Source organism: Ursus americanus, chromosome 3 (assembly GCF_024610735.1).
Source record: "Ursus americanus isolate L20-20 chromosome 3, mUrsAme1.1.p, whole genome shotgun sequence".
In the NCBI taxonomy this organism is placed as follows: Eukaryota; Metazoa; Chordata; class Mammalia; order Carnivora; family Ursidae; genus Ursus; species Ursus americanus.
In genome coordinates, this window is record NC_142129.1 from 70,691,000 (window position 1) to 70,714,962 (window position 23,963).

General features: G+C 39.1%; 1 protein-coding gene across 7 annotated transcripts in view; it reads right to left on the reverse strand.

Annotated features, from left to right (window-relative positions):
* The window catches only part of CDK14 (cyclin dependent kinase 14), a 924,301-nt gene that overhangs the window by 558,794 nt on the left and 341,544 nt on the right, over nucleotides 1-23,963 (reverse strand). For all 7 annotated transcript variants that reach the window (XR_015724025.1, XR_015724024.1, XM_045793298.2 and 4 more), the window contains one exon: nucleotides 329-423. Coding sequence is in view for 5 of the 7 variants with exons in the window: in XM_045793298.2 (XP_045649254.1) it covers nucleotides 329-423 (95 nt within the window). In the remaining 2 variants the exon portion in view is untranslated. The remainder of the gene's footprint in view (nucleotides 1-328; nucleotides 424-23,963) is intronic.

Here is a 23,963-nt window from a genome sequence, read left to right on the forward strand (position 1 = left end):
CTTAAAAGAATGCCTCTGAGAAACCAAGTTATAAGTCCAAAGGGGAGGGGGGAGATTATTGTCTGTGACTTCCTTTGATGGAGTGATCACTGTCATGCTGTTTAATCCTATTTGATAAACTGAAAAATTACAGCATATCCAGTGACAAGTAGGTTATTAATAGATAATATGTCTGATGAAAATTCAGTTTAACATTTTTCTGGATTTTTCAAAATTATACAAACTTACTAGATAAAATACTTCAGTACAGCAACTTAAATAAGAAACTATCATAATACTACAAGAATTTTATTTATATTTGTAAAATCTGAATTCTTATTTTACTCACCACATATTCAAACACAAGTGTCAGTGTCTCCTTGGTGTGGATGATGTCATGAAGCAGCACTATGTTAGCATGTTTCAGTCCTTTTAACAGAGAAGCTGTAAAACAAAGACAAAGAGACATGGGTAATAATCAACTAATATGTTTCATTATCGTTTTGTCAGATAAGATATCTATTCTCCCATTTTCCAAGCCAATAACCATTCAGAAGCAAGGGTAGTGCAACAGGGTTTTCATTTAGATGAAGCCCCCCCCCCAATTATTTCACCTGTTATTTGCTGTTATCTCTAGTTAGATTCCATTATGGCCAGAGGACATACTTGGTATGATTTCAACTGTTTTAAATTTGTTACATTTGTTTCGTTACCCAGGATGCGGTTTATCTTGGTATACACATGCATATGTATGGAAAATATATTCTGCTGAAATTGGGTGGAGAGTTCTGTAAATGCCAATTAGATTCTGTTGGTTGATGATGTCACTGAGTTCCTCTCTGTACTTGCTGACTTTCTGAATAATGGTTCTATCAGGGACTAAGAGAGGGTTGTTGACAACCCCAACTGTAACTGGGGATTTGTCAACTTCATTTGAATTCTGCCAGTTTTTGCTTTGTGTGTGGTGTTTACTGTATATACATTTAGGATTCCCATGTTTTCTTTGTGAACTGGATCCTTTATAAATATATAATGTCTCTCTGTCTTTGGTAATTTTCTTTGCTCTGAAGCCTGTTTTATGGGATAGTAACATAACCAGTCCAGCTTGTTTTTGATGATGTATTTTTTTACGTCTTCTTTTAGCCTACCAATATCAGAGATCTGAATATATAAGTTTCTTATAAACAGCGTATCACTGGGTCATGTGCTTTTTAAAATCCATTCTGTCCACCTCTGACTTTTAACTGATATTTAGACCATTTACATCTAATGTAAATATAAATATATTGGGTCACCTGACATTTCAATCTATTTTCCCTTGGGCATCTTGTAACTTAGTCTTCATTTCTGATTTGATTTTGTTTGTTCTTTCATATTTCCCAGGAGTTCAAATAACTCTTTTCATTTTGGCTTTTGTGCATTTTTCTTCTTAGCCTTTGTATTACCACTTCAAGGTGGGGGTTTTTAGCCTTCACATACCCAAGAGCCTGAATAAGAAAATTTAATTTAAATTATAGTCTGTTGTGTACAGTTTTCTTTAATTTTATGGTTGCTTTTTGAAAAGCATTTTTATCAGCTGAAATACATTTGTTTTATATTTTCTTAATTTTTACAGCAGTTTTATATAGATGTGCTTGTTCTATTCTTATTCATTCAAGGGACTGTGTTCTTAGTTTGAGAGTCCTCTCTTATATCAGTTCTTCTCTGCTCTACATAGGTATTATGGATGGTGCTGGCAGGAGAAAGGGAAAGAGTGTGGGGTGTTCTGGTTCTTTTTCATTTCTACAGGATCCTTAATTTCTCCCTATTCTTTCCTTTTTTATTTCCACTGCCATCTTCAAGAGGTACCATCCTTTCCCTATATATCTGCATCTCTCTCACAGCCAACACTTCCAATCCTACTCACTTTTGATCTTTTCTGTAGTCAGTGCTGTGAACCTCATGGAGTCCCAGTTTTCTCTTTCTGGAGTGATTCTGTCTGGGCTTCATCTAAGACCTCCACACCCCTCTACTCTTTTTCACAGTGTCTTAAACTTGTCCAAAGCTTCCCTTACACCACTCTGCAGCCACAGGCTTGTGGCATCTCCTAATGCTTTTAAAGATGTGGGTCATGTGTGTTTTTATTTGCTTTCTGTGTTGGATTTATGACTCCTGGAGAAGCGTGAGTGGAACAATTCAAGATTAGGATTGTCCTCCAAACTTCTTGTCTTAGATCAAGGCATGATACATAGTAGCAACTCAATAAATTTACTGATTCTCATTCATTTAGGTTCCCTGGTGGGCGCACGCACACACACACACATTCTTTTAATATCCATTGAATGAGAAAGGACCTGCTACCATCTGGCAGCTCCTCCTCCTTTGATTTATCTTCTTTTTACTTTGAGACCAGCACTAGCCCCAGATGTCTGTTAACAGATAACACTCATTCTCAACACCAGGCCCTTTGATATCTACCCTTCCAAAAATGCAGAGAAGACCAGCTAGCAATGCTGTCAATTTCAAGATCTGGGGAAGAAATGGCTGGTTCTGCCTCTTAAATTGCATTCCTTCCCCCACATAAGTCTTTTTTTCCTCTTTAATTAAATAAAGGAATGAGACAACTCCACTCCCCCATCAGACTCAACTGTGAGACTGCTCACCCCAAAATAAATAAATACCTTTAGATTTTAGTTTTTATAAATAATATCACAAAGGACATAACTGGGTTTAAAAAATATATATTTCTTTAGACTTATCTCCCTATAATGAATTGTGAAAAATGGAATCGCAGAGGAAAAAGACATGAAATATTTACAAGGCGTTACTTATTGATTAAATAATAGGTGGATTTAGTCTTACATCTTTCCAACTCTAATGCAAGCCTAAAAGAACCACAGAAGACAGGAAAAAATATGTAAAAAATAATGTACCATGGAAGTAACCAGTCTTATCAAATAATCAAAGTCCTTATTAAATAAGTATATGAGAACTGTATATACCATAAGCACAAGTATTAATTTAAGGATAGACTCTTTTTCATTCCTCAGTAAGACCAAAAATAAACAGAATTATTTCCCCCTATACTGATGACCATTCAGGTAGAATATTCAAAAAACAGGAGATTCCTCAATCATTATTTATTTTAATTAACCTTCAATATTGGTTTTTGGTATACAACCTTAAGAGAAAAAAGAAAGATGCTTTTGCATGTGCTTTGTCAAGAACTTGTGATCATTCATTTATTCATCAAGTATTTATTAAGAACCTAGTTAGTGGCACTGGTGGCCCTGGACAAATTCTTGATACCCAACAATACTGCAAAACCACATCTTTAAAAAAAGATTTATAACACCTAATGTAAACCTTGGACTTTGGGTGACAATGATGTGTCAGTGTAGGTTCACCAATTGTAAGGAATGTACCATTCTGGTGAGAGATGTTGATAGTAGGGGAGGCTTAAGGGGCGGGGGTAGGGAGGAGGTAGGTGGTGGTAGGCAGGGCATATATAAGAACTTGCCACTCAATTTTGCTGTGAGCCTAAAACTGCATTTAAAAAAATAAAGTCTATTAAAAAAGTAAAAACAGAGATATACCCATGTTTTAACACACTTTATAAAAGCAAATCTAGATTATTTAATATTTTACTCAAGTAAAATGATATTACACATATCATGCATCATATTTTAGATATGTAATCACCATGCAAGAGGGGCTACACTGGGCATTCCCCAGAAAGGCAGAGAGAAAGCATATGGACTGTTAAGTTCTCATATGACCTCAATGAATGAGAGCAGCTGTTTTATTAGACCGATTGTTATTGCTATGAATTTCTGTAGACTTTTGAAGGCAAAACTGTTTCGGGACCATATACTATATTCCTTAACCCCAAGACAAATTTTAATAAACATGTGTTTGGTCCAAAGAAGGTCATTCAGAAAGAGAATTAATTCATGTGGCTGGTTCCAACACACTGGAAGACAATAAGAAGCGTGTTCCCTCTGAAACTCAATCAGTAACCGCAGTGTATAGTCCAAGGCCAGACAAGTCCAGGCTACACAGTGAGGCTTCTTTTCCATCTCACATACACCTACCATGGGCAAGTTAGTTTTATACACTAAAAACCTTACAGCAAAAACACCTATAAATTTATTTTATCTGAGCTTTGTAAACTACACACATGGGAAAATAATTACAATAAAATCACAGTACACAAACAGTGAAGGAACAACTATCATATATACTTGTGATAGAGTTTCATCTTATTAATTCCAATAATTTATAATCTTCCTTCTTTTAATTATTCAACTGGCCCATCAGCCTTAAACAATTAAAACTTTATTAAATAGCCAGCTTTCAGATATTAATCTGGGGACCAACTTCACATCTGCTCACTTTAAAAAAGGACACTTGGCCTGCACTAGACTTCCAAGGCAGATTCATCCTCTGAGATCAATATTTCAAACCACAACAGGGTATTTGAAAATGATGACCAGATATGGTACTTCACACCCACCACGTACAGGACGCATATAGGAAATGAATCAAGGACCTAAAGGATCCCATGTTGTATGAAAGCAACCTGGCTTTGTGAGGCAAGTTTTTGGAAATATATTATATAACAGGATTTGTAATATTGTCCAATTTCATTTTTCAAGTTATCCCCTTAGCCTGTCAAATTCAGTAAGGATCCATCCTTATCAGTAATAACCCCAAAAAGGTACTGAAGCTTCCACTAAATTAAGAATCCCAGGCCCTGAGGATCCCTTGCCTTGGGATTTTTTTTTTTAACTGCTCCCCCCCAACCTCCACCCCATTACCGCCTTTTTTCTCTCACCACTTACACCTAAATTGTTACTCATTTCTCAAAGTAATGTCTTCACACTCATCATTTCCCATGGCATTTTTTCCTACAATTTCAGGAAAATTGAATTTCTGCCACCATTCATCTTGGGAAAAAATGTTTTTTTCCTGACAGTGACAAATATTATAGAAAAAAGTCATGTCATTTCTTTATATATTTTTGACCATTTCTACAAGAAGACTCAAAGTCTCCACATTTCTTTCTTGTAACTCAAATACTATAGATTTTAGATTTCTAAATACATTTATATACACTTTTAAAGTACAGTATCAGTTAAACAGGTACCAGTATCTGTATTTGAAAGCAAACCCTCTTTCTTTGGAGATTAACATCATGAATTTGCATTTGAAAAAGGACAGAACCACTAATTTCATAGCTGATGGCAAACAAATGGCGTCGAAGGTCAGAAAACTGTCCCCACTCTCTATCAACACTGGGGAAGGTGACAGACCTGACTAGTTTGGAGACTGCCAGTGCAGCAGCCACTGCTCCCAGCATGTTGCCAGAAACTGTAATTCCTGCTGTTCCCAAGGCAAGTGAGTCTCCTGGGCTGCCAAGTCAGACCAGTGATTAGCACCTACAAGTTCTAAAGCCAATATGTCTCCCTTTTCAAGACAAACACTGTCAAAATAATACTCCATGTAATCCTAATAATATCACGGATATAACACATGTTATTTCTCATCGTTTACTGACAAACAAATCCTGTAACATTAACGTTGGTAATTCCAGCATGCTTGGTTTCTCACTTGGTTTCTCCACAAATTTTAAGTAAACATATGGCAACATTTTAAATTCATTTCACCACTGAGGTTTGACAAAGTTCAACTGTACGTGATGCAAAAGACTTGTAATTTAAGGGTTGAGGGTAAAATTCTAACAACAGTTTTGAAACTGTGATGTTGAAACAATACAAAAACAGAAAAAACCCTGTTGCTCATAAAGATAATTGTGCCTCCGACAAAGTCCCACAAGGAAAGAAGGACACAGGGAGCCTCCCTTCATTTGGTAGCAGGATTCAGATATCCGATTGTTGGCCGCATTAAAACTTCCACCTCCCACTTTGAGAAAAAAACATCTTCAATTTCCACTCTGGCGTGGAAGGGATAAATTTCACCTGAACTCCAATTTCATTATATTAAATAAATTCTGAGTTAATAGAAGAATTCAGAGTATGTTCATTCTTTTAAAAGGTTTTATTTATTTGAGAGAAAGAGAGAGGTCCCATGCATGAGCAGGGGAAGGAGCAGAGAGAGAGAGAGAAGGAGAGAATCCTCAAGCAGACTCCGCTGAGCGTGGCGCCCAATGGAGGGCTGGCTCTAATGACCCTGAGATCATGACCTGAGCTGAAGTCGGAGGCTTAACTGACAGCCACCCAGGCCACCCCAGAGTATGTTCATCTTATCAGTTTATAAGCAATGAAGAGAGAAAGAAAGGACAAAACCCTTCTTTAATATATCAGTTTTCTAAGTCATTATATAATATCCTACTAGGAAAGGACAGACCACAAAGAGAACCTATCCTTGCTCGCTCCCCCTTTAGCCTCTGGAAGGAAGTGGTGTATTCAAGTTTTCCTCTTTCTTTTTTTAAAATGTCTTCCAGAGGGGTAGACTGGAGGGGCTGCTACCTGACGTTTCTAGAAGACAAACATTACTACCCATTAAACCCAAGGAGCCAACCATACCTCAAGCTACAACTTACAACAGACATGAACTTTTTCTTTAAACCCACGGCTAGATAGCTCTAAGGTTGCTGAAATTCACTTCATACTAGAAATAATAAAACTACTTACTTTTAATGAGAAGTTACTTGCCAGTGCATTCTGAATATTTTCATAACTAAAGTATTCTGAATGGGAAAATCTCAAGGGTAAAGAGCAAAAAAAAAAAAAAAAAAAAAGAAAAGAAAAAAACCAACAAACCACCCCGCCACAAAACAAATAAAAAACCAATGCATGCAGAGAAAAGACGAGATTGCTTGTTTAACTGTGTCTGTGAAGAGTTGGTGGTCTAGACAGAGAAATGAACAGATACACAGCTCCTAGCTTAACTTGTACACGGTTCTGTAAGGTATGGTGCCTTGTTCAACTACATACCAGGAGAAAGGCTGTAGTTCTACTTACTTCCAGACCCTTCCCTTAATGATATCTAATATGATAAATAAACACATACACACGCACACACCCATAAACTAATAAATGAAAAAGTGCAAGAATCGGGTTAAAAAATGGAACTGTATCTCTGACTCCATGTTTCTGCTTTTTATACCTTGTATGTACACACATGCAAAGAGTCTGCTCTGTGTTATGGGAAAAAGAGGTCATGGATCACCTAAAACACAAAGTCAAAGTGTGGTATCGTATAAACTTAATCTAGCTAAAAGCACATTATAGGATTTGGAGACATGTTTCTTGACCACCAGGTATCATCCAAACGTGGAAAGATAATACAACACGTTAGGAATACTATACAAATACCACATAAATTGCTTTCTATCCATAAAAGAAAAAAAAAAAAAGGCTACTGTTTTTACTTGCTCCGGAGCTAAGTTTTTCTATTTGGGGATAGACAGAAATTCAATCCCACTGCATATTCTTCCTGCTTTGCACTCCTAACATCCCCAACGTCGCAAACCTGAAATGTGGTCCTAGAAATTACAGACTCGACCATTCCCTCTTGCCATCGACACCTGTTTATCCCCCGTCCCAATACTGGCAAAGGGCAGTCAGTGGGGGGCCTCCACAATTCAGTCTCACAGGACCACAGCCAATGCCCACTTAATCACTTCAGAGAACAAATACTTCTCACAGGAGAGCTGAACCACATAAAACTGCCAATATTTGACATTTTTAACCTACTAACAGCAATTTCACATGGTTCAACCTAATAGAGTTTACCTGGCTCAAAGCAATTTTAACTTTATCACAAATGCATTGTTACTCTTACCCCTGCTAACATTCAAACCAATTAATCTGCCACCAAAGGGCCAAGACCCCACTCTGCATAGGGGGGGGAAAAAGGAGGAATCTGCTAATCAAGCTATGGTTACAGCTGAGAGGAGGAATATAGAAACAATTTAATATTCTACATGTACCTTTCTATACCATTTGAATTGTTGATGATAACAGATATACTCCTTTTATACTACAAAAGAGGCCTTGAAAAGTTCTTTGTTACAAGTGGGTTGGCTAAAGCAAACTGAAATAGCACTAAAAAGGCATACAGATATTTTAACTACACGATTAATATGCAACCACAACACATCTACAATAATGAATCATTATAACTGCAAGGAGATCCTTCGCTACTAATCCCACCTCATTACTAATCCCTCCTCACTAGGGTATTGGTGCAAATGCTTGCATTGTAAGGGTCTCTTTTCCTACCCTGGAACACTGCAGGCCCCATATCAGCCTCTAATTTGCTCCCATATCAGGCGTTAATCCAAAATGTTGAAACTGTTTCTTGTCTAAATAGTTACTTTCCTGCATTAAGATTAATGTACTCACTGAAAAAGATTCCTAGTTTGATTGTCTCCAATTACTCCCAGATGAACCTGTAAATGACCCACCAGCTGCCTTTCCATGCTGTAGTTGATCCTGTTCCCATTTGCCACTAGAAAGATCCACGCATGTATGCAGGTAGAACGGGAAAGCAGACATGTGGTTTTCTCTAATGTAAACATCTTGCTAGTAATCTCTGCAGAAACAAATCTTGCTAAGTAACAGGGTTGGGAATAGTGGCAGTTATGTTCTAGGTACTATATAGTCTTTAGGCAAAAAAGAGACAACATAGGAGCTGAGGGTTTCTGGAAGACTTGATAACAGAAGAGCTGTTTTTTGTCTGACTATAATAACTAAGGTTTGCTGCATTTGAACTACTTTATACTTTATTACATTTGGGTTATATGTATAGTCAGTAAGAAAACTACAAAGTATGCAATTAAAAAAAGATGCATGGTTTGGCACTGAGCCCCTTATGTCTTCTGGTTAAGAAAAATAAACATTGGTACCATAATAGCTATCACTGCTTAACTAGATGTAACTCAACCTCAATCCTTACATGAAAATATGTGAATAGCTATTATTGTATTTCACAAAAATAAACAGAAGTATAAAGTCAGAAAATATTTTCTTTGCCATGGCTTCAAGTCCCAGTACCTAGGGGCCTGCACATAGGGCACTTGACTTTGCAAGACAACATTCAAGTGTTGGAACACAGATTCCTCCACAAAGCAGGGTAATTTTGCAGCGTATTTCCAGACACAGGAAACTCTACCACCCTTTGTCAGGAATTAGACTGTTCATGTCACCACAGCCACAGGCCCACCAGGAGGTGTTTCTCAAAGCATGGTTCTTCAATGATCCAACCCACACCAACTGCTATCAATGCAAATTCATTAGACTTTATCCCAAACCTACCAAATCCAAAATGATGGGGATGGGACCTAAGAATCATCCAAGAAATATTTACTTAATATCCATGGGTGCCAATCACTAGGCAACAGGAGAAACTAGACAAAACTCCTGTCCCTATGAAGCTGGCATTGATATTTTGACCAAGCCTTCTATTCAATGCTTAAGCATCCTAAAGCTTAAAAATCACTGTGCTACGGTTTTGATATGGAGAAATGGGTAGCATCTTTATGGGCTCTGTGTGTGTGTGTATATGCATGTGTTTATTCACTCAGTTACACTGCAAGCTATTCACTGTTCTGCAAGCAAATCAAAAGAAACACCAAGACAATCAGTTTGTTTACCTAGTATCTATTACCCCCCCACACACACATATGCACACACACATACACATATGCACACACACACACACCTGCTGAGATAGATGCCACTGAAAGATAAAACGTCTTGGGCTAGAAGGAAGAGAGAATTCTTTATTCTGAAAATTGCATGGTATTTTGAAAAATGTGTGCATTTTTTCCTGTTCCGTTAAAAAAAAAAAAAGTCAGCTCATAAAGCTTTTTCATATAAACCAAATGTTGATAAGGTCATCATTATATGGACTTTTCAATCCCACAATTTTTGAAATCTGTGAAGGAATAACGTTTTATGTAAAATGCTTGCAATAAGCCCTGCATGGGGGACAGTGCTTTGATAAACAAATACAATCAGCAGGTCTGGAGATACTATAAACAGATAATGAGCACAGAAGGAAGAAGGAGGGAAAGACTATAAAAAATGAATATGAATTTTGGTTGGGGTTAATTCTTACCCTTGACCATCCCCTGAACTGAAATTTTAAACATACCACTACTTCATTTGACTTAGTAACACAAAGCTATAAAAATGTCAAATTACAGCTTCATTCGGTGGAAAGTGCACAGGCCCACAGCACCGATTAACCTTCAGGTGGGCAATGACCTTCTACCTTCCCATGATAAAACTCCGTAAACTGTCCCTAGGCCTGGACAAGGCCCTGAAATCCTCCATGCTGCCTCTAATCAGTGGAGGCCCTGCTGGGGACCCCAGCTCATCTCGGCCCTTCTGAGTGAGCTCTGTCACTGATGGGAAGGTCCTTACTACTCTGCCTCTCAAGGTGCTCCCCTCGCTGCAGGGCTTCCTTCCGCCCTGGGCTCAGGGATGCTCAGATGCTGAGACGCCGCGCCGGCCACTCTAGCACCACGTCAACGTTCAGGGCGTGTACACATTATCTAATGTCAGAAAGGGAATGAAGGGTCCGGTCTGGGATTGCCTTCCTATCCTATGGAGGCAGGACTGGAGAGCCCCAGTCTCAGTGCTCTCATTTCTCGTCTCTCCTTCTGGCTACGACTGCATTTGAAGAAGATTTTTTTCTGTATTTGGAAATACTCAAAAGCAAGAGAGGAAAACAAGTATACGTATAAAGGATAGAGTGATATCTCAAGTGTTCAGTATTCCAAAGTATATGACAATAAAAAATGAAACAGTTGATGCCGTTACACGAGTAAATGTTATTGAATGAATCTGGGGAGCGGCTCCTCCCAGCCTTTTCTGAATGTGAGGACTTCCTAAATCCCTACGCTAGAGAAGGCACGTCAGTACAAAAATGGTAAGAACGGCTTTTAATAATCTTAATAGAGTCTCATATTATCTTCTTTAAAGTCACTATCTTGTTGTCCAAAACTGGCAACATCTTAGAGGTGGTCGATTTCACACAAGGTATGATACACTTGTGTAAGATAAAACATTTCTCTACTGCGATAACTATGGTAGCAAAGTTAAAGATAAGTATGTTGTATATTATATATTTTATGTTTCTAAATTAGCAAGGTGACTTCAGATTGTCGTGGTTGTTAAAAAAAAAAACTGCCATTGGAGAAAATGACAAAGGGGAAGAAAAATAGGTTTCTCGACTATGGTCTCAAGCTTTGCACCTCCGTCCCCCCAAGAGGAGTCTGATCGTACATTCAACCAGGCAGGAAACTGATTCCTGACACTTGAGCCTCAAATGCTGTGACTGCAGAGGGGCCGTTCTCAGTGTCTCTCCAAGGTACGCTTGTCCCTGGCACTCACAACCGTTTCTGCTCATACAACCTGCCCTTCCATATAAGAGGGCAGCTCCTGAGAACATGGTAAGCGCGAGCTGTCATTAGCAAATGTGTTCCACCTCCTACCGACCCACATTTCCCTTTCTAATAAAACTTCCTCTTGCTTCATAAACATTATAGACACACAAATACATACACATATATTCAAATCTTAGTGCATTAAATACACCTATGATTTGACTTATGCACAGGGTGACTGACCCATCGTGCACACGAGAAGGCAGTTTTTGTGGAAGGGTAAAGTGGAGTGTCACCTTGCACCGTGTACAATACAACCCCTCATCTGAAAGCCGAGGAATTCAAAATAGAGGTTTGGCCCTAACTCTCAGCTCCCGGCCTCCCGCCTCCTAATACAGCGCAGTTCTAGGTCTGTGATCACAATCTGCTTCTCTCATGGTCTTGGTTTTCTTGTCTTCTTTCCTAAAGCTTTGCTGTGGTCGTGGTTTCCCTTTATCTTCGTAGCTGCCAGGTGCTGGGGGCAGCGCACCCTGAAGCTAAGCAGACCAGAGCCGAGGTACGTGCGCAGCGGCTCACTTGCAGCCGCGCCACCTGGACGAACAGGTCTACAAAGACAGTAGCAAGAAGAGAGCTAAGGCAGAAACTGCGATTCAAATTGGTTTTTAAAAACTGTCCATCTGAACAAGGCTCTTCTCTTCTTTAAACCTTTCAAGGGCTGCTTAACAGGATGCACGGGACCGCACAATAGGGCTCTGAAGGGAGCCTCCCAACTCTCCCCCATGCTCTGAACTCCAGCCATATGGCGTGCCTGCACAGCTCGGTCACCGAGACGCTCCTCCCTCTGCCCTTCTGTCTCCCACAGTCTCAGAGCCCCTCGTTCTCACCGGCTATTCAGATCTTAACTTGGCTATCATTTCCTTTGGAAGTCTCTGCGGACCGCCAGGGCTCAAGGTAGGGGCATTTTCGATGAATCCATCCGCACTGTGACGTGTCCTGTCCCGGTGTTATATTGACCTAATTCCCTATTTCCACCTGTCTGTATCCCCATCACTCATTATTTGCTCTTACTCCAGCTGTGCTCATAGCACGCAATTCAGGGCTGAGTTTAGAGAAGATGCCTGTTAAGTGCAGATTAAATAATGCACACATAAACATGAAAAATAAAATCCTTAAATGATCTTCCATAACTTGCCACTAGCAGCACAGTTCCTAGTACCGCACTCTGCTGTCGGTTGGTTATCTTCGTATAATGTGTTTAGTTCAGCCGGATATGTTGATCAAAATAAATGCATTCTTGTTGTGTAATGACTGACAAACACACAGGCTATAGATTTCACTGAATTTTAAAGAGAAGCAAAGAGGCATCCTATAGAACGTCATTAGGCGTTTCCCTTTCATAAGCAGATAAATGCTGTCTACTACTGCTATAACTAAGAAGTCCTTATTTTATTTCCACTCACATTTCAAATTTTGGAAGAGATGGTAAAAGATTTGTTTGAAATTCTAATTCAAAAAGCTCATGTTAGAAACTGATATTACATCCTAACACTCTACCCAGAAGCAGATAAGCTCATAAACAATAAGGCAACATCAATGAGAAAAGAAGAGGTTCTAAATCATACGTGGGTTTACGGCAAAGTGAAATCCACCCCACAGATCTGGTTTGTTTGACTTCTGCAATGTTTTAGAAATTTATTAAGTATTTAAAAACTGGAGGATCTCACATTAAATGCATTACACTTTGGCTTTTCTAGAAAAACGATATGTGGATAAAAGTTGTATGTCCAGAGCTACACAACCTGCCCCTTATCTAAGACATCACTGCTATGCTTCCACACCTTCCTTGTCCCCCAAGAGTGGCAGAGACTCCTAGAGCCTGATACCAGATGGACCTTCTAGTTTGTGACCTCTGAATCAATCGCATGTAGAACTCCATTACCTTGACTACATAAGCGAACATAACAGTTATGAGAAAACTGGAAGCAGCCAATTCAAAGTGGGTTTTATGAGTCCCACAAAGCACACAGTAAGAAAGGGGACTAGAAGGAGAATGAGGAAAATGTTACTACAGCAAGATCACAATTCCTACCAAAGAAGAATAGGCAGGAACGAAATTACAACCATTTCAAATTGCTCATCTCAAAGCCCCACCAAGGCCCACTAGGTGAAACAGTAACCCCTTAGGACTTTTAGCACAGGACTTTTTTTTTTTTTCCATGTCATTTTGAATACAGATTCATTGCCCGATAGACCTAAACAGGCCTTGGAGGACATTCAGTCCAACGGACGCGCTTTGTTAGATAAGAACATTGTAGCCCCAGAGAGACTGTCAAAAGCCATACAATTTGGTACATCACTTCTCTTTTCTAGCCCTCTTTTTCTCGACTTCATTCTCGGAGATCTGGGGAAAATGTCAGATAGGCATTAAACATCTGATGTTTACATCCTAGGAAAATGAGAAATAAAGAAACAAAATGGACTGATTCAAGGTAGCAACAGCAAGCTGATGGCCAAGCTGCACCGAGAGCCAGCTCTCTGATTTCCAAACCACTGTTGACAGGCTTCTACTTGGAAAACTGCAGAGTTTAAAGTCTGAGAGAACTACAGGCATTGCTTATGATGGCCTGACAGACCCCATCCTCCAACACACCAACAAAGGACTAAAGGGGGAGGAGGGCAATCATCTGGGAGGAAACCCAAACATGAAGCTAAGAGCAAATTAATCCAAATAATATTTAACACTGGCAAGGATTTAAGGAAATAAATACGCTTATACACTATTTGAGGTCAGATGTTACTGAGGTGGGAGAGGAGATTGGTCAACATCTATTAAAAATTAAAATACTTCCCAGGGCACCTCGGTGGCACAGTCGGTTGATCGTCAGCCTCTTGGTTTCAGCTTAGGTCATGATCTCAGAGTCCTGGGATCAAGCCCCATGTCTGGCTCCACGCTCAGCACAAATTCTGCTTGGGATTCTGTCTCCCTGTCCCTCTGCCCCTCCTGCTGGTGAACACGTGCTCTCTCAAATAAACATATAAATATTTTTTAAAAATTAAAATACTGCCCCTAAGCCTTAAAGCAGCATTTCTCCTGGAAATTTATAGATACAGATGTAGAAATAAGCAAAAATACATTAATAAGAATGTTCTCTTCATGTTCTTAATAAACACTGAAAAATCTGAAATATTCTTAACTGTCCTAAATTCACTGTGTTCTGGTTAAATAAATATGGCACATTCATATAACAAAAAGTTGTGTATCTATTAAAAAGAATGCAATACTTCTATAAGTATCAACAACAAAACATGTATAAGATATATTTAGTTGGGTGGGAGGGAGACATCAAGTTGAAAGCAATATGTATTTAAAAGGCAAGTGGGAAAGGGATGGTAATACTCCAGAAGCTTTGAACAGACAGTCCTGTGCTAAATGACACTGGGCTCAGGAGACAAAGTGTGGATGGAGTGGTAGTTTACTTTTTCTCTTATACTCACTATAAGAGTGTTTAATGTTTTTTTTTTACCCAGATCATCTATTATTTAATATTATAAATGTAGCTAATAAAAAATTAATGAAAAAATTTCAAAATTCTGTTGTTCTCTACAGGTACCTATTTAACCAAATAATTATTCATTCATTCAACTAACATTTATTCTACACCTACGATCTGTTTGCTATTGTCTAACCTTGGAAGATGTAGAAAGGTACTGCACGTGCTGAAAGACTTTTAAGATTTTACTCCTCCAGCAATATAAGCTAAAATCATCCTATGCTTAGGTTGGCTATGGAGAAGACAAACACCCAAGAACAACTCCATAATGCCTGGTACGAACTGCCAAGAGAAATGTTCTGATGAGTACAATCACCAGCCTTGCTTCCCCAAGTAAGATAAACCAATGGGACCAAAAATAAATAAGCTTCCCTGACACACCCTCCCCTCCCCCAAATCTTCTGCTGGAGTCTTGGAAGGAAAGAAGGTAATGAGAAATAAAGTTCTGCTGGCCCTCCCCTCATTCATATATAACAGCTTTGGGGAAATGAACCAACCAGAAAGTGAACTGCTCTCTGACAAGGGTAAGGGGAAATGACAGGGCAGTAGTCTATAGAGAGGTTGAGCCCCAGTGTGAGACTGTGGGGTGCATTTTGGTTACTTAGATGATGCTTATTTCTTTTCCAATGAATCACCTCATAAAATCAAGGCAAACGATTGACCCTAACCAGGTAATGATTGATCGCACCCCATGGTTGGCTATTCCTATCCTACCTACCACACCCTGGCATGGCAGACTGGATAACTAATGTGTCTGTCTTTTTTTCCTCTTTTTCTGCTACTTCAACAAATAAATGTATTTCTTTGACCCATTTGACCAGTTTGTTGGAAATGTGTAGATGAGCTACTTTGAGCAAACTGAGATGACCTCCTGTAAACATTCCTGGAGCTACTACAGAGAATGCTCAGCAACAGCAGAGACTGAGGTGCCTCAAAGAAGGATCTTACCAAGATCCTCATATTAAGCAAAACTTCTACACTCCAGTCGGTGAGACAGGACACAAATAACTTTACTATCACAGATCTATGTAAGTGCCACGGAGAGGAACAGCTGAATGACTGAAATACTAAGGAAATGAAGAAGAAAACGAATAACTGGAGAAAAGTGTGGAATCTTGTAATAGAGGTGCCATATAAATTCCTCTAGAAAAAACTATGGATGTGCTATAAGGAGATAGAACATTCAAAGCTCAAGAAACTTGAGTGTGGGAAAAGAACAAGAGTCATGAATGAATAAATAGTATGTAGTTTATTTTGGCTAAAAAACCAAAATGTCTGAAGAGAAGTGATAGGGACAAAGTTTGATACAAAAGTTGGGTCCCCGCTGCTCAGGTTCTTTTGGAGATTAATTACTACTGCATACAAAAAAAGAGGGGAGGGCTGAACAGGACCTGAATTTCTAGAAGGTTCATCCGGCAGGAACAGAATAGACTGCTGTCCAAAAGGAGGGAGTCCTTTCATATATGACTAACTACCTGAATATACGATTCTAGTGACAACTTGACAGCACAGCTGGTAATGGATAGAAACAAGATTACTAACTGCCATCCTAGCATAGTGACATAATAGTGTCACCAAGGGGGAAAAACAATTCTCATTTTATTTTTATAGAAAAACTCATATAAGTGTATAATAACTGAAATGAAAATGTACGTGTCTAATAAAAGGTTAGTATTGAGTAGTGCCTGTTACTTGTCATATAAATAATATCATTTACTCTAACAAGTCTTATGAGAAGGTTTGTTGAGAATGTATTATTCAAATGAACGACACCAGAAAGGGAAGCTAGCAAAAACAATCTTCCCTTGCCCACACATTGTACATTTGAAATTGGACATTTTATTTCCCACTCGTTTTAAAGAAACTAGCACTTCACTTTGAAGAAAAAATGGATTACAAGAGGGATTCAAATAAGGAACTTATTCAATTTTCTGATGGAAATTTCTCCTAGAAAATCGTGTTTTCATTTAGTGATTTTACAAGGTGAAGAGTAAAACAAAACATTTAAAAAACAAGTGGAATGAAAACAAAAATGTCCAAAAATGTTTAACCAGACTTATGTAATTTCTATTATTTCAATACCTTCAAAAATATAGAAGATGTCACTTAAAAGCTCAGAGAAATATATAATTCAACACTTGCCTATAAAACGTCAAAAACATCCATTCATTCAATAAATGTTTACTGAGTGACTACTATGTGAGAGGCACTGTGCTGGAGAGAACAGTGAACAAAAGACAAAAATAAGCAAAAATCCCGCTCTCGTCATGCTTCTGTTCTTGTGAGGAGAGACAACCAAAACAAACAAACCAAAAAGAAAGAAAGAAAGAAAGAAAGAAAGAAAGAAAGAAAGAAAGAAAGAGAGAGAGAGAGAAAGAAAGAGAAGAAGAAGAAGAAGAAGAAGAAGAAGAAGAAGAAGAAGAGGAAAAGGAAGGAAGGAAGGAAGGAAGGAAGGAAGGAAGGAAGGAAGGAAGGAAGGAAGGAAGGAAGGAGAAAGAAAGAAAGAAAGAAAGAAAGAAAGAAAGAAAGAAAGAAAGAAAGAAGAAAAGAAAAGAAAAGAAAAGAAAAGAAAAGAAAAGAAAAGAAAAGAAAAGAAAAGAAAAGAAAAAAGCAGATGCAGGGCGAGGAGGTATAATATATGTAGTTGTTGGAGTACGATAAGTAGTAAAATGAAAAATAAGGGACTCCATGCTGGAGGTTCCTCTCTTTCCTTGCTGGACATGAACAAGGAAGCATTTAGCCACAGGCTGCCATCTTGGAACTGACAGAGGCTTACCATTTTAAAACAAAGCCAACACTAAGGAAGGAGCTGCACAGAGATGGGGGAGCAGGGAGTTCTACACAGAATCTGGAGCCCGACATTTCCTCTGGACTTCTAATTGCGTGAGATAATATGTTTTTCCTTTTCACTTAAACCGTTTGAGTGAAAGTGGTCTGTGAGTTGGAGGAGAAAAATCCTAATGTATAAACAGCACTGATACTTTCTTATCTGTCATTTGTTGACTTCAAAGGGGGTTGACATCACATAAACTGCGAATCTAGAGCTTAGAAATGAAACCTGATCATTCCTACCATCTTTTTTGGGAAAAAATTGTGCAAACAGACTATGAATTTATGCCAGAAAACAGAGAATTTTCCATCTACAAGTTCTGAGAAGATAATTAAGTTTCATCTTTCCTTTTTTTTAAAGATTTTTTATTTATTTAAGAGGGAGAAAGAGAGAGAGAGAGTGCACAAGCCAGGAGGAGGGGGCGGAGGGAGAGGGAGAAGCAGACTCCCCACTGAGCAGGGAGCCCAAGCTGGGGCTTGATCCCTGGAGCCTGGGATCATGACCTGAGCTGAAAGCAGATGCTTAACCCACTGAGCCACTCAGGCACCCTACTTCATACTTCATTTTCAAGGAGAGACTAAAACCCAGAATAGAAATTTGGAATCTCCATTTCCTAACCCTAACTCCTAATCCTACTGCTCTTTCACCATCTTTTTAGATGAAAACAGTGCTGGCTGAGAGGGAGTTTTCAGGTCACCTAGACCAAACCCCTCATTTTGTAGATTAAAGCTTGAGATACTGGGAAGTTAACCCCCTTGGCCAAGGTCAGGATTTACTGAAAGCAGATTTTGAACTCCTCTCTCCTTGCTCCCAATCCTGACTACACTTTCACAGGGTGATTCTTTTGAGGCCCCACTATTAATTGTCTATGCAGTTAGTGATTAAAATGCTTTCTAAATTTTTCAAAATCTTTCTTGCTGAACCTGTAGACCTTTCATTGCTCTGTTCTCTGTTATACACCTGTTGCTAAGGGCACTCCAAGGAGCAATGGGAATTTTATTTGAAAAATCCATTACATTTTAAACTACAAAACCACAATCATAACTTGGTAGCTCTGTGAAAATAGGATGGAAGTGCTCACCCTTGCCTTAATAAAAGTTTTCAAGATGTCACATAAATAGGTTAGCAATGGGATATAGTTCAGTAAAAATAACACTATCTCACACATATCATAGTCAAAAACTTCATTACCTGAGGTAATGAAAATGTACATGTCTAATACAAGGTTAGCATTGAGCGGTGCCTGTCACTTGTCATACAAATACTATCATTTACTATAACAAGTGTTAGGAGAAGGTTTGCTGGGAAGAAGTGCAAATGAATGATACCAGAAAAGAGAGTAGCAGAAACAATCTGTTTGCCTACATGTTGCACATTTGAAATTGGACATTTTATTTCCTGCCACTTTTGAACTGCCACTTGATTCTGAAGGAAAAATGGATTACACAAGGGATTCAAAGAAGGAGCTTCCTCTATCAAGACTCGTTTCAGGCTACCGGATCCCCCTCTGCAGTGCCCTTACAAGGATTCTCCCCCCTCTAACCAGGAGGTAGAGTTTGGCTTCTAGAGCAGAAAGTTCCCGAGAGACTGCTCCTGGCACTCTTACCCACAGGAGAACTCTCTCTTCATTTCCAGGGAACTGCACCCCTGCTTCAGGCAGCCTCGCCAGGAGGGTCTAAGGCTGAACGGATCCCCTGCCACCATTTCAGCACTGAGACCAGAGCCACAGGTAGCTCTTACACCCAGGATGCTTTTCATTCAAGAATGTGACTAGATATGTGATTTTTCCTAACAAAATTCAGACCTGTAGAACTATCTCTCATATACACAAGGTCAACCCACTAAGACAGAGATAGTTAATTCCCAGGGGCTCAGGAAGATCATCATCAATTAACTTTCATGCAAAAAATCAAGTCATTAGCCGTTTTTGGATAAAGCTGCAAAATTAATATAAAATACCAAGATGAAGCATTACATGTATGTATGTATGTATGTATGTAGGTATGTATTTTAGAGGGAAAGAGAGGGATGGGCAGAGGCAGAGGGAGAGAGAGACTCTAAAGCAGGCTCCATCTCACAACTCCAAGATCATGACCTGAGCCGAAATCAAGAGGCAGACGCTTAACGAACTAAGACACCCAGGTGCCCCAAATCACTACTTTTAAAATTGAAATTCACATCTCTTTGTGTGTGATATATATATATAACTTATATTAAATTACAAGCATGTACTTTTTGAAGGAAAAAAGGACTGAGACTAACAGGCCAACATATTACAGCTGAAAGAGAAGTAGCATTATTTGATGCCAATTTTTGGTTTATATCAAATTCATACAACCTCTAATCAAAAATCGGTAGATGTCATTTTTAGTGAAGAAGATGTGAATTTAAGGAGCTATTACAATTTATCTCATCTACTTAAAACAAGCAAATTCAGCAATTAACAGCAGAACACCCCTTACAATACAATAATAATACCTTGGTCCCAATAACACAAAGTGGGAAAATTACAATCACTTTGCAAATCTTTCCAATAAAAGCACCATAAGCAGTAAGGCTGTTTGGTATTCCTATGAAAAAGCTGCACTACAGCCCAGCAAATGCCACGACACCTCTTATCCAGGAGGATCACACCATCATCCTACTCAAACACCATCAGAAGGATTAGCAAGGTTTACAAAGTAGGATTCTAGGTCCTAACCATTATTTTCTGGTTAGACGACTGCAAGCTGCTAGCCACTTGTTAACTATGATACCAATTTTTACAACAAAGTGCCAATTCTCCGTGTGTGTTGGGGGCAGGTGTGTGCGTGCACGCATACACACTTGAACAGAGGCACTTAGATGTGTGTGCTTAACTGCCAGAATGTGTCCAACACACCGGTTCTTCCAAGAAAAAGATGTCTCTTGTCTCAAAAGCCATTTCTAGCAGCTGCTTTCTCCAATCTGTGCTACTTGTTTCTAATCCCCTTCCTCGCTGCCTTCATTTTCCTAAAGCTGTATTACCAAATTATTTCCTGGCACAAACTCTCACTGCCTTCTTTCCCAGAGTTCACTATTAAGTGAACATGTCTCACCTTAGGCTGGCTTCTTTCAAACCCTTCACAAAGCCTTCATATGAGTCGTGCATGGCACTAAATACTTGTGAGGATCGTTAGATGAGAACAAAGAAAATGAAGTCAGATGTAACATTATTGCCAAAATGTCAAATGACAGTTTCATAGGATCAAAATGGCATCTTGAGGGAGAAGACAAAATAAGAGGTAAAATGTGGATGGTACATAACTAAGAATTATCACTAGAAGTCAAAAGAACATACAGTCATGTAGATCTGACTTTTAGGCTCTGATCTCTGCTAGCTTGTGACCTTGCTCAGGTTCTTCCCTATCTGTAATATGAAGATGCTAATATCTATATCACGAGGCTACAACAGAGGCTACCTGAGGACACACGAGACACCTAGTGCAGTGCCCAGTACAGGGTGGGCACTCCATAGAAATCAGTTTCCTCCTTTCCACAGCAAGTGTCTGGAGCTACCAGGTATATAAGAAGTAGCCTGTATTGGGGCGCCTGGGTGGCACAGCGGTTAAGCGTCTGCCTTTGGCTCAGGGCGTGATCCCGGCATTATGGGATCGAGCCCCACATCAGGCTCCTCCGCTAGGAGCCTGCTTCTTCCTCTCCCACTCCTCCTGCTTGTGTTCCCTCTCTCGCTGGCTGTCTCTATCTCTGTCGAATAAATAAATAAAATCTTAAAAAAAAAAAAAAAAGAAGTAGCCTGTATTAACCCCATCTCCTAATCCTGCCAACTCCCTTAGCTTCTCTGGGGAAAGCCAATAACTGGGTATGTACAATGCAAACACCATCACTCAGCCGAGAACTATATAAGCAAGTGCTGCGGTAAGTGAAGTTTCCTCACAGAGGCCGCTGAGCAATATGTTCAGTTACTCTAAAAAATCTAGAAATATTCTCAGGCACCCGGGTGGCTAAGTTGGTTAAGTGTTTGACTCTTGATTTTGGCTCAAGTCGTGATCTCAGGGTCATGGGATCCAGCCTCTTGTTGGGCTCCACACTCAGTGGGGAGTCTGCTGGAGATTCTCTCTCTGCCCCTCTGGCCCCCATGTATATGCACCCTCTCTCTCTAAAATAAATAAATAAATCTTTTTAAAAAATTTAACAATAGTCTGCATCACTTTTATTGTTAAATCACTGACCTTATTTTTTAGAGCAGTTTTAGGTCTATAGAAAAATTGAGCATAGTCCAAAGGGTTCCCATATTCTCCTTCTTCTCCCACAGTTTCTCCTATTAACACTTCCCATTATTAGTGTTACATTTGCTACAACTGATAAACTACTATTAATCATGATTATTAATTAAAGTCCACAGATCACATTCACTCGTTGTGCTGTACATTTTATGGGTTCTGACAAATGTGTCCACTATTACATCATCACACAGAATAGTTTCACTACTCTAAAAATCCCATGACTTATTTTTTAAATAGGAATAATGTGTTTTACTGTGATTATGGAAGGAAAATATATTCATTGCCAAAAAAAATTTTTTTTAAGAATTTCAAAAGGTAAAAAGCAAAAAGATCTATCATAATCACAGGTAGCAGAGAACCACAATTTGTTGCCTTTCCTCCTTTTTCTCTATAGATATGCCACCATATGTGTATGTAGGGATGTGTGCGTGCGCGTGCCCGTGTGTGCGTGTGCGTGTGTATACTGTCTTGTATCTTCTTTTTATTCACTTGCATTTTTATTCAAACAGACATAGTGTCAATGAAAAAGTAAAGGAGAAGACTTCAGAATTTCTACAAATGCTGTATTGATTAAACTTCTCAATGGAGTCCAGTTGTAGCTCTTCTGTAGATGAGAATCCATGTATTAAGTGATCTGACTCTTTGGAGCTTCTGCATAGCTCGACACTGAACTCAGGCTACAAATTTCCCTTAGGTTTCCAACTCCCCACCCACTAGCCCTGCCCTGCCCCAGCAAAGTGAGGGATGGGAGAGACCACAGTTAAAAAAGACCTGTTCTTCCTGCTTCCCTAAGTCTCAAAATATCAAAAGGTGTTTTATAATTCATTTTAGGAGAATGTCCTATTCTGGTTGTTCTGTTGGATACTTTTGGCAGATCACTTAAGGCTTTAAAGAACACAAAATACCTTCTTATATTTTTATTTTTAAGCATCATGAACTTTCCAAACTTTAAGGTTCAAGTGACAAGTAGGACTTGAGCTCCAGTCATCCCATGGTTTTTGAAAAATCATTCTGCCAGTCTCCACAATGGGAATAGCTGCACCCACTATCTTCTTTCAGTCATTTAAAACACAAGCAGGCTTTGAAAGGAAGATAGGAAGTTGCTAGGCCAGAGAAGATAGCAGAAAAGAACATCTTGGCTTGAAAGGCTGACAGCTTCCGGTGACAGTGACAAGGTAATAAGACAGTCAAGTCCCGCTCAGAAGGAAAACAGACATAGCCCAACCTCTGAAGCAAGTTATTTCCAGCCTCTCATCCATCTATCCCCAAGTTTAAATGACAGTCAGCTTAACTCTCACCCTTCATTCTTTTTATAACTCTCCAGATGTCTACAGGAGGCATACAATAAATTTCGGTTGCACTGAACTAAGTGTCTCAGCAAGGCAACCTGTATGTCAGTACAAAGAGGAAGTATGAAAGATCATTATGCTAAGAAACAATTTCAAAAAGAATAAAATTCACTATTCACAAGCATTCAATAACACATTCCACTTTGAATCTCGGTGAAAACTGCATAAAACTATACTACCTGTAATTATATTTTACAAAGAACAATGATTTATCCTAGATGAGTAAAGATAAGCTTGGAGTTCAGTGAAGCTATTGGGAAGAAGTCTGAAAAATGACCAGAAAATATAAGTATTTGCTTCTTATATGGGATATGTGCTTTCTACAAGACCTTTGTTAAGACTCCTGAGGCATAAATCTGCCATTCGTTTCTGAATCTTGAAAAACACATCACAGCAAGTAGAGACCACTGAAGTCTCTTGCAGGGAAAAGAACACAGGGGGTGGGAGGAAATAAGCAAATGGGCTTCCATGCATACAACCTTTGCTACTAGAAAGCTATCTTTTTATGAATTCCACCACACTGGACCAGCAAGAATGTTCATTACGGCTAATGAACTTCTTGTAGGGATGCGAGGGGCATAAGGATAGCCAGAAGAGCATAGAGTTAGAACTTTGGAGACCAACCCACAGTCTTCATTCTACACTAAA